Source organism: Saccopteryx bilineata, chromosome 3 (genome assembly GCF_036850765.1).
Source record: "Saccopteryx bilineata isolate mSacBil1 chromosome 3, mSacBil1_pri_phased_curated, whole genome shotgun sequence".
In the NCBI taxonomy this organism is placed as follows: domain Eukaryota; kingdom Metazoa; phylum Chordata; class Mammalia; order Chiroptera; family Emballonuridae; genus Saccopteryx; species Saccopteryx bilineata.
In genome coordinates, this window is record NC_089492.1 from 152,725,441 (window position 1) to 152,741,071 (window position 15,631).

The 15,631-nt window shown below is 37.2% G+C and overlaps 1 protein-coding gene across 1 annotated transcript in view; it reads right to left on the minus strand.

Annotated features, from left to right (window-relative positions):
• Positions 1–15,631, minus strand: part of TSGA10 (testis specific 10) — a 138,010-nt gene that overhangs the window by 67,265 nt on the left and 55,114 nt on the right. The window contains exon 9 of the mRNA XM_066267808.1: positions 9,838–9,953. Within this exon, the coding sequence (XP_066123905.1) occupies positions 9,838–9,953 (116 nt within the window). The remainder of the gene's footprint in view (positions 1–9,837; positions 9,954–15,631) is intronic.

The following is a 15,631-nucleotide window of genomic DNA, read 5'->3' on the forward strand; positions in this document are numbered from 1 at the left end:
CTCTGATAGTACTATATTTCAGGCAAGCCACATGCTTTGGGTATTCTGATATCTAAGTTTATTCCCATTGGCATTAAATAAATAAATAAAGTTCTGAAACAGTCTAGTAGCTCCTAGCTTTAAAAAAAAAAAATCCTCAACCTCACATTCTACTTAAGCTACCACACCATTTTTCTGCTACTCTGAGTAGCCAAACTTCTTAAGAGATTTCTATTTGTCTCTACTTTCGCTTCCCAGTCATTCCTCAACCTATTTCATCTTCTATTTCCAACACTCTATCCAAACTTTGTCAGTATTACCAAAGCCTCCAATGTGCCAAATTCTATCAACATTTTCTTTGCTTTTTTGAATTTATTGGGGTAACATGGTTGACATAATTATACAGGTTTCAGGAGTCCAGTTCTATAATTCCACAGCACATCTCTGTACACCGTATGTGTGTTCACCCCCCACACACAGTCAATTCTTCATCCATCACCATTTATCCCGCTATACCCTCTTCCACCTCACCCCCTAACCCTGGCAAGCACCACACTGTTGTCTGTGCCAACGAGTTTTTCTTTTTTTTTTTTTTTTTTTGTCTTCTTTGCTCAATCCCTCCACTCTGATGAACATTTTTTCATCTTCATCTTATTTTGCATCTTGAAAGTAGCCCACAATTGATGCTACCTACCTTCCTTCTTAAAACATTTTGCGAGACTAATGGTGGGGTAGGAAGCGATACCAATAAATCTCCCCCAAAACTCAACAAGATCTTCAACCAGAAACAGAAAAACCTATCCCTGGAGCCTCTAGATGTTTCGCAATACACCCGAAGGTATGGTCGAGCAAAAAATTGGCTAAATATATAACCAAACCCCGAAGGAAATAGGGAGTAAGAAATGCTCCGCCTTCCTCACTAGCCTACACAGGGTGGTTTTCTCTGGGAACTGTGAATATAGAAACTGAGGCGGGCAAAGGGGGTGAATAGATCCAGGCCGCGGCACAAACGGCCGAACCAGCTGTGGCACGGAGATCCAAGCCGAGGAAAAACTGTTTATTCCTGTGGCAACCCGGGCAATACAAGCTAACACTCGCGCCAAACCCAGACAAAGAAAGACAAGCGGGGCAGCCATTTTACCCGATCTCCTGGTCGGCGCGCGCAGATAGTGGGCGAGAGATTTCTTCCAAAGCCCCGGGAGTGGGTGCCCGTGTTACCCCACAGAGAGGCAGAGTCAGAGGCCTTTGTGTGGGGCGAAAGCAGAATCTCTGGGCAGCCCCAGCACCCTGGGAAAGCCGCGCACGGGAGGGAGCGAGAACTAATTCCAACGGTGGAACTTTTCCGTGCTGGTAGGGGTTTCACTCAGCGGCCGGGAAACGTGGCCAGCCTGATATCCTGGTCTGCGCGCGCAGATAGTGAGAGATTCCTCTGAGTGCCTTGGCAGTGCGCGCCCGTGTTATCACACAGGGGGGCAGAGTCAGGGGCCTTTGTGTGGGCCAAAGCGGAATCTTGGGCCGCCCCAGCGCCTTGCAAAAGCCGCGCACGGGGACGGAGCAAAAGCCAATTCCAACGCTAGAACTTTTCCATGCGGTTGGGGGTTTCACTCAGAGCGTGAGACTGCCGGCCAGATATCCTGGTCTGCGCGCACAGGTAGTGAGCAAGAGTTTCCTCCAAGCGCCCCGGAAGTGGGTGCCCGCCTGTGTTACCGGACAGAGTGGCAGAGCCAGAGGTCTTTGAGTGGGCGGAAACCCCACCTGATTATGCTAGCAGCTCTGACTGACTGAGCCTTACCCAGAACCCTGTGCTGAGTGGAAATAGAGTGCGGAGTTGCCAGCTCTTTGAGCGTCTTACTATCCAGGCAGAGGCAGCAGCAACCCCATACCTGGATTATCAGGCTACTAATTGAGGAAGGAAAGACTAGGAGAAAGGCTCCAGGAACACGGACTCTCTCACTGTCGGAGCCTATAAATGCTAATGAGCCTCGACTGCCAACGAGACTAAAGCACAATACATGACATTGCCATAGAGACTTATCAACTGCAAACCTCTACCTGAGCGTGCCAAAGCGGCAGAACCTGGGGTACAGAGTCACCGACCAGGAAGAGGGAGAGAAAAGAAAAAGCAAGAAGATAACCTCTCAAAATCAAGAATAATCTGCAGACTTTATAACCTATCCCATTTTATTTTATTTGTTCGCTTATTTCTCTTATCTTCATTCTTGATATTTTTTTTTCCTCCTCCAATTTGGCCGATTAACTCTCTGCCGGTCTTACTCTCTCCTCTCCTTGAACTACACTACCCATAAGTGTTACACCTCCCATTATCTTTTCTTTCCTCTTCCTTTCTCTCTATGAGGGTTGCACTCCAAAAACCTTAACTCTCTCTCTCTCTCCTCTTTTTTCTTTTTTCTTCTGTTAGTGGTTCCCTCTTTTTTTCTCTCTCTCTCTTTCTTTTCTCCCAACAAATTAATTTCTTCCTTTCTCCTTTACCTCTCCTCTCATTCAAACCTCAATAACAAACAAATTATCTTATCTGGGACTCAAACTTATGTTTGTGGCATTTTGGGGGGTTTTTACTTCACCTTTTTAACTCACTAGCAGTGCTCCCATCTCTGGCTCTCCATTTTATCTAGTTCTTGTTCGACTAAATACAAAAGTAATTTTTTAATTTGTCCCCCCATTTTTCTGTTTCCCTCTTATTCCTCTCATCATAACTCTTAGTCAACCAACACCTAAAAGCAAATCACTTTATTCATGACCCAAACTTTTTCCTTATTTGCTTTTTGTGGGTCCATACCCCCTTCTTTTTTCCTTCTTTTTTTTTTTTTGGACCCTTTATTACTTTTCCCCAATTCAGGCCCTCCATCACAGGCATTGTTTGTTATAATTCACAGTTCCCCACAAGATTTTCTCAAGAAAGAGGGGAGAGGAGAGGAGAGAAAAAAAGGAGGGGGGAATAATTTCCTTTTTTAAAAATTTTATTTTATTTTTCTTTATTTCATTATTAATTTTTTTTTTAAAAACCAACTCTTCGATTTTTTATTTTTTTAACTTTTTATTCTTTATTAAATCTTATTAATACTATCAACAAAACCACCCTCAGATGCCATTAAGGAAGAGAAAATCAAATATCATGGATACAAAAGAAAGAGAGGTAACACAGCTAGAAGAGGAAAAAATCTATGGAGAAAAATTTAATAGATTGGAAACCTTGGAGCTAAATGACAGAGAATTCAAGATAGAAATCCTAAAAATACTCCGAGATATACAAGAAAACACAGAGAGGCAATTTAGGGAGCTCAGAAAACAACTCAATGAACACAAAGAATATATGTCCAAGGAAATTGAAACTATAAAAACAAATCAAACAGAGATGAAAAACTCAATTCACGAGCTGAAAAACAAAGTAACAAGCTTAGCTAATAGAACAGGTCAGATAGAAGAGAGGATTAGTGAAATAGAAGACAAGCAACTTGAGGCACAACAGAGAGAAGAAGAAAGAGACTCAAAAATTAAAAAAAATGAGATAGCCCTACAAGAATTATTTGACTCCATCAAAAAGAATAACATAAGAATAATAGGTATATCAGAGGGAGAAGAGAGAGAAAATGGAATGGAGAACATACTCAAACAAATAATAGATGAGAACTTCCCAAGCCTGTGGAAAGAACTAAAGCCTCAAGTTCAAGAAGCAAACAGAACTCTGAGTTTTCTTAACCCCAACAAACCTACTCCAAGGCATATCATAATGAAATTGGCACAAACCAACAGCAAAGAAAAAATTCTCAAGGCAGCCAGGGAAAAGAAGAATACAACATATAAAGGAAGGCCCATTAGATTATCATCAGATTTCTCAGCAGAAATTCTACAAGCTAGAAGAGAGTGGACCCCAATATTTAAAGTCCTGAAAGAGAGGAACTTTCAGCCATGAATACTATACCCATCAAAGCTATCCTTCAAATATGAAGGAGAAATAAAAACATTCACAGATACAGAAAAGATGAGGGAACTGATCATCAGAAAACCCCCACTCCAGGAATTACTAAAGGGGGTTCTCCAATCAGATACAAAGAACAAAAAAATAAACAGAGCCACAAGTAAAAGCTCCAAGAAGAACACAATGAAACCAAATTTAAACTGTGACAACAACAAAAAGAAAGGAAGGAAGAAGATGGAGATTAACAGTAGCAAAGGACGATGGAGTGCAAAAGTACTCACAAAATAGTGCGCTACAATGAACAGGGTAGGAACCCTTTTCATTACTTAAAGGTAACCACCATTAAAAAAACCACCACAGAAGCACATGAGATAAAAAAGATAGCAACAGAGGAAAGATGTATGGAATACAACCAAATAAAAACAAAAGATAGAAAAACGAAAGAGAAGGATCAAACAAGACACAAAACTAACAGAAAGCAAGATATAAAATGGCAATAGGGAACTCACAAGTGTTAATAATTACACTAAATGTAAATGGATTAAACTCACCAATAAAAAGACACAGAGTAGCAGAATGGATTAAAAAAGAAAATCCAACTGTATGCTGCCTACAGGAAACTCATCTAAGTAACAAGGATAAAAACAAATTCAAAGTGAAAGGCTGGAAAACAATACTCCAAGCAAATAACATCCAAAAAAAAGCAGGCGTAGCAATACTCATATCTGATAATGCTGACTACAAGACAACAAAAGTACTCAGAGACAAAAATGGCCATTTCATAATGGCTAAGGGGACACTGAATCAAGAAGACATAACAATTCTTAATATATATGCACCAAACCAAGGAGCACCAAAATATATAAGACAGCTACTTATTGACCTTAAAACAAAAACTGACAAAAATACAATCATACTTGGAGACCTCAATACACCGCTGACGGCTCTAGATCGGTCATCCAAACAGAGAATCAACAAAGACATAGTGGCCTTAAACAAAACACTAGAGCACCTGGATATGATAGACATCTACAGGACATTTCATCCCAAAGTGACTGAGTATACATTTTTCTCCAGTGTACATGGATCATTCTCAAGAATTGACCATATGTTGGGCCACAAAAACAACATCAGCAAATTCAGAAAAATTGAAGTTGTACCAAGCATATTTTCTGATCATAAAGCCTTGAAACTAGAATTCAACTGCAAAAAAGAGGAAAAAAATCCCACAAAAATGTGGAAACTAAACAACATACTTTTAAAAAATGAATGGGTCAAAGAAGAAATAAGTGTAGAGATCAAAAGATATATACAGACTAATAAAAATGACAATACGACATATCAGGATCTATGGGATGCAGCAAAAGCAGTGATAAGAGGGAAGTTCATATCACTTCAGGCATATATGAACAAACAAGAGAGAGCCCAAGTGAACCACTTAACTTCACACCTTAAGGAACTAGAAAAAGAAGAACAAAGACAACCCAAAACCAGCCGAAGAAAGGAGATAATAAAAATCAGAGCAGAAATAAATGAATTAGAGAACAGTAAAACTATAGAAAAAATTAATAGAACAAGGAGCTGGTTCTTTGAAAAGATCAACAAAATTGACAAACCCTTGGCAAGACTTACCAAGGAAAAAAGAGAAAGAACTCATATAAACAAAATCCAAAATGAAAGAGGAGAAATCACCACCGACACTGTAGATATACAAAGAATTATTGTAGAATACTATGAAAAACTTTATGCCCGGTAGAGCGTCGGCCTAGCGTGCGGAGGACCCGGGTTCGATTCCCGGCCAGGGCACACAGGAGAAGCGCCCATTTGCTTCTCCACCCCTCCGCCACGCTTTCCTCTCTGTCTCTCTCTTCCTCTCCCACTGCCAAGGCTCCATTGGAGCAAAGATGATGGCCCGGGCGCTGGGGATGGCTCTGTGGCCTCTGCCCCAGGCGCTAGAGTGGCTCTGGTCGCAAAATGGCGACGCCCAGGATGGGCAGAGCATCGCCCCCTGGTGGGCAGAGTGTCACCCCTGGTGGGCGTGCCGGGTGGATCCCGGTCGGGCGCATGCGGCAGTCTGTCTGACTGTCTCTCCCCGTTTCCAGCTTCAGAAAAATGAAAAAAAAAAAAAAGAAAAACTTTATGCCACTAAATTCAACAATCTAGAAGAAATGGATAAATTCCTAGAACAATACAACCTTCCTAGACTGAATCAAGAAGAAGCAGAAAGCCTAAACAGACCTATTAGTAGAGAAGAAATAGAAAAAAACATTAAAAACCTCCCCAAAAATAAAAGTCCAGGCCCTAATGGCTATACCAGCGAATTTTATCAAACATTGAAAGAAGACTTGGTTCCTATTCTACTCAAAGTCTTCCAAAAAATTGAAGAAGAAGCAATACTTCCAAACACATTTTATGAGGCCAACATAATCCTCATACCAAAACCAGGCAAGGATGGCACAAAAAAAGAAAGCTACAGAACAATATCTCTAATGAATACAGATGCTAAAATACTAAACAAAATACTAGCAAATCGAATACAACAATATATTAAAAAAATAATACATCATGATCAAGTGGGATTCATCCCAGAATCTCAAGGATGGTTCAACATACGTAAAACGGTTAACGTAATACACCATATCAACAAAACAAAGAACAAAAACCACATGATCTTATCAATAGATGCAGAAAAGGCTTTCAGTAAAATACAACACAATTTTATGTTTAAGACTCTAAACAAAATGGCTATAGAAGGAAAATATCTCAACATGATAAAGGCCATATATGATAAACCATCAGCTAACATCATATTAAATGGCACTAAACTGAAGGCTTTCCCCCTTAAATCAGGAACAAGACAGGGTTGTCCACTCTCTCCACTCTTATTTAATATGGTACTAGAGGTTCTAGCCAGAGCAATCAGACAAGACAAAGAAATAAAAGGCATCCATATCGGAAAAGAAGAAGTAAAGGTATCACTTTTTGCAGATGATATGATCCTATACATCGAAAACCCCAAAGAATCCACAAAAAGACTACTAGAAACAATAAGCCAATACAGTAAGGTTGCAGGATACAAAATTAACATATAGAAGTCAATAGCCTTTCTATATGCCAACAATGAAACAATTGAGAACAAACTCAAAAGAATAATCCCCTTCACGATTGCAAGAAAAAAAATAAAATACTTAGGAATAAACATAACAAAGAATGTAACGGACTTATATAATGAAAACTATAAACCATTGTTAAGGGAAATCAAAAAAGATATAATGAGATGGAAGAATATACCTTGTTCTTGGTTAGGAAGAATAAATATAATCAAGATGGCTCTATTACCCAAAGCAATATACAAATTTAATGCAATTCCCATCAAACTTCCAATGACATTTTTTAAAGAAATAGAGCAAAAAATCATCAGATTTATATGGAACTATAAAAAACCCCAAATAGCCAAAGCAATCCTAAAGAAAAAGAATGAAGCTGGGGGCATTACAATACCTGACTTCAAACTCTATTATAGGGTCACGACAATCAAAACAGCATGGTATTGGCAGAAAAATAGACACTCAGACCAATGGAACAAAATAGAAAGTCCAGAAATAAAACCACATATATATAGTCAAATAATTTTTGATAAAGGGGCCAAGAACACACAATGGAGAAAAGAAAGCCTCTTCAATAAATGGTGCTGGGAAAACTGGAAAGCCACATGCAAAAGAATGAAACTGGACTACAGTTTGTCCCCCTGTACTAAAATTAACTCAAAATGGATCAAAGATCTAAACATAAGACCTGAAACAATTAAGTACATAGAAGAAGACATAGGTACTAAACTCATGGACCTGGGTTTTAAAGAGCATTTTATGAACTTGACTCCAATGGCAAGAGAAGTGAAGGCAAAAATTAATGAATGGGACTACATCAGACTAAGAAGTTTTTGCTCAGCAAGAGAAACTGATAACAAAATAAACAGAAAGCCAACTAAATGGGAAATGATATTTTCAAACAACAGCTCAGATAAGGGCCTAATATCCAAAATATACAAAGAACTCATAAAACTCAACAACAAACAAACAAACAATCCAATGAAAAAATGGGAAGAGGATATGAACAGACACTTCTCCCAGGAAGAAATACAAATGGCCAACAGATATATGAAAAGATGCTCATCTTCTTTAGTTATTAGAGAAATGCAAATCAAAACTGCAATGAGATACCACCTCACACCTGTTCGATTAGCTATTATTAGCAAGACAGGTAATAGCAAATGTTGGAGAGGCTGTGGAGAAAAAGGAACCCTCATACACTGTTGGTGGGAATGTAAAGTAGTACAACCATTATGGAAGAAAGTATGGTGGTTCCTCAAAAAACTGAAAATAGAACTACCTTATGACCCAGCAATCCCTCTACTGGGTATATACCCCAAAAACTCAGAAACATTGATACGTAAAGACACATGCAGCCTCATGTTTATTGCAGCATTGTTCACAGTGGCCAGGACATGGAAACAACCAAAAAGCCCATCAACAGATGACTGGATAAAGAAGATGTGGCACATATACACTATGGAATACTACTCAGCTACTCAGCCATAAGAAATGATGACATCAGATCATTTACAGCAAAATGGTGGGATCTTGATAACATGATACAAAGCGAAATAAGTAAATCAGAACAAAACAGGAACTGCATTATTCCATACGTAGGTGGGACATAAAAGTGAAACTAAGAGACATTGATAAGAGTGTGGTGGTTACGGGGGGGGGGGGGGGGGGGAGGGGGAGGGGCACAAAGAAAACTAGATAGAAGGTGACAGAGGACAATCTGACTCTGGGTGATGGGTATGCAACATAATTGAACGGCAAGATAACCTGGACTTGTTATCTTTGAATATATGTATCCTGATTTATTGATGTCGCCCCATTAAAAAAATAAAATTATTTAAAAAATAAAATTCTTATATTATTTAAAAAAAAATAAAAAAAAAACATTTTGCTCTCTTGCCTCTCAAAATAACACTCATTTATGGATTTTCTTCCTACTTCTTTGGTTTCTTCTTACTCAGCCCTGGATCCTCTTCCTCTCATTATGTATATTTTCTCTAATTGATTTCATGGTGGTATAATATCATTTATATGCTAATATGCCCCAAATGTATATCTTTAGCTTAGATTTTTTTCTGAGATAAAAACTTATCTATTTAACTTATCTTATATTTTTACTTAGACTTAAAATATCCAAAAGTGAGTTCTTTTCAATATTCTCCTTTAATATTTTTCTTTTACTATTTCCCATCTCAATTAAAAGCACCTGTATCCACCTAATTGTTTATGCCAGTTTTGAACTACATAATTGCAAATGTTAAAAATATTCCCTCTGCTTTAAAATGGTCTATTTTTTAGTCCTAATCAAAATTTTACTGTATAGTTAGTTATAAGAAGATTAAATTATGATAATGTTTTCATAGAGATCACTGGTAAGAAACAAATAAAAGATTTTATAAAAATAATTTTTCTATAAACCCAAGTATATATCATAGATAAGCCAAATATATGCACACTTCCCACCAAAAATAATATATATGTGTAGTATGTTTTCTTACATTTATGAACAATCTGTATAGCATCATATAAAAACTTATAAATTTAAAAGTGACCATCATACATTATAAAGTGTTGCTGCTTTTTTATTTTAGCTATCTTTTCATTGAAAAATATGAAGCTATGTCTAAATATTTATGGTCCTAAATCTAAGTTAAAAAAAAGCTTACAATCAATGAAAAACAGATTTTTCCATGCTTGACTATAAACTTTTAATTTAAGGTACTATCTCCAAGTTTATCTGTTATAACTGAAAAGAAGAAAACATCTTTCTACCAGACTTAAAAAAAAAGTAATATTAAAAAAATAATAACTCACCAATTTTTTCATCCAAGCACATAATTTTCTCCTGAGTAAGCTGTAGCTCATATTTTTTCTTAGCAAGATGTCGTTGAGTATCAGAAAGATCTTTTTCTGTGTTTTCATATAAAAGTCTGTAAACATTTTAATAATAAAACTAATTCTGAAATTTTTGTTTTATCAACCTCTTAGTATATTTATATTTAGAATTTTTTAAAAACACTAATAAACATTTTTCTTTTTAGTATTTTTGTAAAATCACATTATAGGACGTTTAGAAAATACAGGGTAAAAAGGATCCTCAATCCACCACTTGAACATAAGCTAATATTAGCATTTTGGTGTTTATTATTCAATGTTTTTTCATATTTTTCATATTCAGTGTTATGCACATTTTAAAGTTACCGTACTATAAATTCAAGATTGAATCCTGATATTTTTCCATCTACACTTAATCTTTAATGATTTTCAGTCTATAATACAGTCCTCCAAGTCAGTTTGCAGCCTAAAAATATTATATGAGCAACAAACATTTACTTTAAAGTAAATATAAACATTTACCACAGTATTCTTCATTATTAGACATTTTGGTTCATTTCAGTTTTTCACTATTATAACTAAATCTGTAATGAACAACATTTGATTCATTCCACATTTATTATTAAGTGTCTAGAATGTACCAGGCACTAGGTGTTGAGGAAGCGATAAAGAACTAGGTAGACATTGACCTAGGTAGGTAATAATAATGACTAAAAGTCTTCCTTGAGAATTCTTAATTTTAAAATAATAAATCAAAATAAAATCTGGTTCTATGATGGTCATATAATCTGGAACACTTGACAGACATAAATACAAAATTTCTCTGGTGGGACATACCCTCAATCCAGGCGAAGAACTAAACCTCAGATAAAGGCATGTTAAAAATTAGCTCACAGCCCTGGCCAGAGGCTCAGTAAATAGAGCATTGGCCTAGTGAATGGACATCTGGGTTCATTCCCAGTCAGGGCATACAGGAGAAGCGATCATATGCTTCTCCTCCCTTCCTCTTCCCCTTTTCTCCCTCTTCCCTTCCCGCAGCCAGTGGCTCAATTGGATCAAGCATGGCCCTGGGCACTGAGAATAGCTTGGTTAATCCAAGCACATCAGCCTCAGATGCTAAAAATAGCTCAGTACTCAAGCATGGGCCCCAGACTGGATTGCTGGGTGGATCCCAGTAGGGGTGCATGCAGGAGTATGTTTCAATATGTCCCCTCCACTCACCTAAAAAAAATTATAATAGCATTAAAAATATAAAATACTTTTGGGTGATGGGAATGCAGCATAATCAAATGTCAAAATAACCTAGAGATGTTTTCTCTGAACATATGTACCCTGATTTATCAATGTCACTCCATTAAAATTAATAATAAATATATATCTATCTATATATATATAAAATACTTAGGTATACATATAACAAAGGGTATACAATATTTGTACACTGAAAATTTATAAAACACTACTGACAAACATTATAAAAAACCTAAATAAATGGAGAGATAGTCTCTTTGTGGATCAAAAGACTCAATATATTCATCAATTCTTCAAAAATTTATCTATAGATTCAACATAAGTCTAATCAAATCCCAATAAAACAAGTTGTAGATAAATTATTCTAATAAAGATTATTCTAAATTTATGTGGAAATGTGAAAGACCTAGGATGGCCCAAACAACTTTAAAATGAAATAAAGTTGGGGGCCTTACATTACCTGATTTCAAGACTTATTATGAAGCTTCAATTATCAAGACAGAGTGATATCAGCATAAAGATGAAAAAATAGATCAATGGAACAGAATAGAGTTCAACAATAGACTCACACATATATAGTCAATTAACTTTTCACTAAGATGCCAAGGTAATTCAATGGATGAATAGATAATCTTAACAAATAACATGCAATGGATACCTATATACAAAAACAAAACTCTCTACTTTTAATCTCATACCTTATATGAAACTTACTTCAAAAAAGGATGATAAACCTAAATGTAAGAGCTGAAACTATAAAACTGTTAAAACAAAATGCAAAAATTTTTAGTGATCTTAGCTTTGGCAAAAAGTTCTTAAATAGAACATGGAAAGCATAACATAAATAAAAGTAATCTCAATAAATTATATTACATCAAAATTAAAAATCTTTGCTTAGCAAGAGACATAGGCAAGCATACACTGAGAAAAAGATACTTTCAAGACATACATCTATATAAAGAATTTTCATAAGTTAATGATAAAAAATAAGCAACCCAGCCCTGGCCGGTTGGCTCAGCGGTAGAGCGTCGGCCTAGCGTGCGGAGGACCCGGGTTTGATTCCCGGCCAGGGCACACAGGAGAAGCGCCCATTTGCTTCTCCACTCCTCCTCCTCTCCTTCCTCTCTGTCTCTCTCTTCCCCTCCCGCAGCCAAGGCTCCATTGGAGCAAAGATGGCCGGGGCGCTGGGGATGGCTCTGTGGCCTCTGCCCCAGGCGCTGGAGTGGCTCTGGTCGCAACATGGCGACGCCCAGGATGGGCAGAGCATCGCCCCCTGGTGGGCGGAGCGTCGCCCCTGGTGGGCGTGCCGGGTGGATCCCGGTCGGGCGCAAGCGGGAGTCTGTCTGACTGTCTCTCCCTGTTTCCAGCTTCAGAAAAGTGAAAAAAAAAATTAAAAAAAAAAAAAAATAAGCAACCCAATAAGAATGAGCAATATTTGAACAGACACGTTGCAAAAGTAGATATATAAATGGCAAATATGTAAATAAATGCATGATCAACATCACTGATCATTAGGGAAAAGCAAATTAATACCACAATATGATACTACACACCCACTTTAATTGTAATATTACTAAAATTAAAAATACAATACCAAGTGTTGACAAGTATAAAAAGCAACTGGAACTCTCAAGCACTGCTGGTGGGAATGTAAAATGACAAAACCATTTTGGAAAACAGTTCTACAGTTTCTTAAAAAGTTAAACATATATCCAACATATGACTCAGATATTCTATTCCCATCCTGGAATTTACCCAAAGAAATGAACACACACACACACACACACACACACACACACACACAGACTTGTATTTGCAGCTCTATTTATTATAGCCAAAAACTGAAACCAAATGTTCATTTGGTATGTCAAGAAAATGCAATACTATACAAAAAAATAAATCAATTACTGATACATACAACATGGATTAATCAATGTCAAAGCAATTAAGTTCAGTGAAAGTAGCTCACCAGAAGAGTATAATTCCATTCAGAAAAATTCTAGAAAACCTCAAATAATAAAAAATAAAATGACAGAAAGCAGATCAATGGTTGCCTGAGTATGGGTGGCAGGAAGGAGGCAGCATGAAAGAAGGATTACAAAGGAAACTTTGGAAATGAGAGATAAATCCACTATACTGATTATGGGAATAATTCAATGGGTGTATATATGTCATTTTATAATTTTAAATTGTACCTTTTAAACATATGCAGTTAAGTCACTTATTCTATGTCAATTATACCTTAATAAAGTTGTGGGAAGGAAAAAACAAGAAAGCTATGCTAGTATCTACATAATATATATTGCCAAATGATAGATTTTAAAATGGAGAGATTAAACTATTGGAAGAATTAATTTTTGTGCAGGAGGACAAATTGTAGTCAGGTTTCATTCTTTTGCACGTGGCTTTCCAATTTTCCCAGCACCATTTATTGAAGAGGCTTTCTTTTCTCCATTGTGTTTTTGGCTTTTTTGTCAAAGATTATTTGTCCATATATACATGGCTTTATTTCTGGGTTCTTGATTCTGTTCCATTGGTCTGTATGTATGTTTTTCTGCCAATACCATGCTGTTTTGATTATCGTAGCTCTGTAGTATAAATTTGAAGTCAGATTAATGTGATGATTTCATTCTGTCTCTCAAGATTACTTTAGCTATTTGGGGATTTTTATGATTCCATACAAACCTGGTGATTTTTTTGTTCTTTAAAAAATGACATTGGGATTTTGATGAGGATTGATTTGTAAATATACAAATTTAATGCAAATGATTAATATGGCCATTTTAATTATGTTGATTCTTCTGATCCATGAACATGGAATATTTTTTCATTTAATTGTGACATTTTGGCCCTGGCCGGTTGGCTCAGCGGTAGAGCGTCGGCCTGGCGTGCAGGAGTCCCGGATTCGATTCCCGGCCAGGGCACACAGGAGAGGCGCCCATTTGCTTCTCCACCCCTCCCCCTCTCCTTCCTCTCTGTCTCTCTCTTCCCCTCCCGCAGCTGAGGCTCCATTGGAGCAAAGATGGCGTGGGCGCTGGGGATGGCTCTGTGGCCTCTGCCTCAGGCGCTAGAGTGGCTCTGGACGCAGCAGAGCGACGCCCCAGAGGGGCAAAGCATCATCCCCTGGTGGGCATGCCAGGTGGATCCTGGTTGGGCGCATGCGGGAGTCTGTCTGACTGCCTCCCTGTTTCCAGCTTTGGAAAAATGAAAAAAAATAATAATAATAATTGTGACTTTTTCCATTTATTGCAATAATTAATTCATAATGGATCAAAGACCTAAATATAACATCTGAAACAATAAATTACATAGAAGAAAACATAGATACTAAACTTATGAACCTTGGCCGTAGAGAACAGTTTATGAATTTGACCCCAAAGGCAAAGGAAGTAAAGGAAACAATAAATGAATGGGACTATGGCAAACTAAAAAGCTTATGCACAGCAAAAGAAACCAAAAACTAAACAAAAAGACAGCCAACGAAATAGGAGAAGATATTTACAAACAACAGCTGCAATAAGGGATTAATACCAAAAATATATAAAGAACTCACAAAGCTCACCAACAAACAAGCAAACAATCTAATTAAAAAATGGGGAGAGGACCTGAACATCTGTTTACACTTTACATTCCCACCAGCAGTGAATGAGGGTTTCTTTTTCTCCACAGCTTCTCCAACACTCCCAAGAAGACATACAAATGGCCAACAGATAAATGAAAAGATGTTCATCTTCACTAGCTATTAGAGAAATGCAAATCAAAATTACAATGAGATACCATCTCACACCTATTATATTGGGTATTATCAACAAGACAGGTAATAACAAGTGTTGGAGATGCTGTGGAGAAAAAGGAACCCTCATTCACTGCTTGTGGGAATGTAACTGTTACAGTCATTATGAAAGAAAGTTTAGTGGTTTCTCAAACAATTAAGAATAGAACTACCTTATGACCCAGCAGTCCCTCTACTGTTTATCTACCCCCAAAAAACTAAAAAACACTGGTCCGTAAAGACACAAGCATCCCCATGTTATTCACAGTGGCCAAGACATGGAAACAACCAAAGTGTCCTTTGATAAGAGGATTGGATAAAGTAGATGTGGTAGATATAGACAATGGAATACTACTCAGCCATAAGAAATAATGACATAGTGCCATTTATGATGATATGGCTGGACCTTGAGAACATTATATTCAATGAAGTAAGTAAATCAGAGAGTGTGGTGGTTACGGGGGGCAGGCGGAGGGAAGGAGGGAGAGAGGGAGGGGGAGAGGAAGGAGCACAAAGAAAACTAGATAGAAGGTGACAGAGGACAATCTGACTTTGGGTGATGGGTATGCAACATAATTGAATGACAAGATAACCTGGACATGTTTTCTTTGAATATATGTACCCTGATTTATTGATGTCACCCCATTGAAATTAATAAAAATTTTTTAAAAAGTAAGTAAATCAGAAAAAGCTAAGAACTATATAATTTCATACATAGGTGGGATATAAAATTGAAACTCATAGACATAG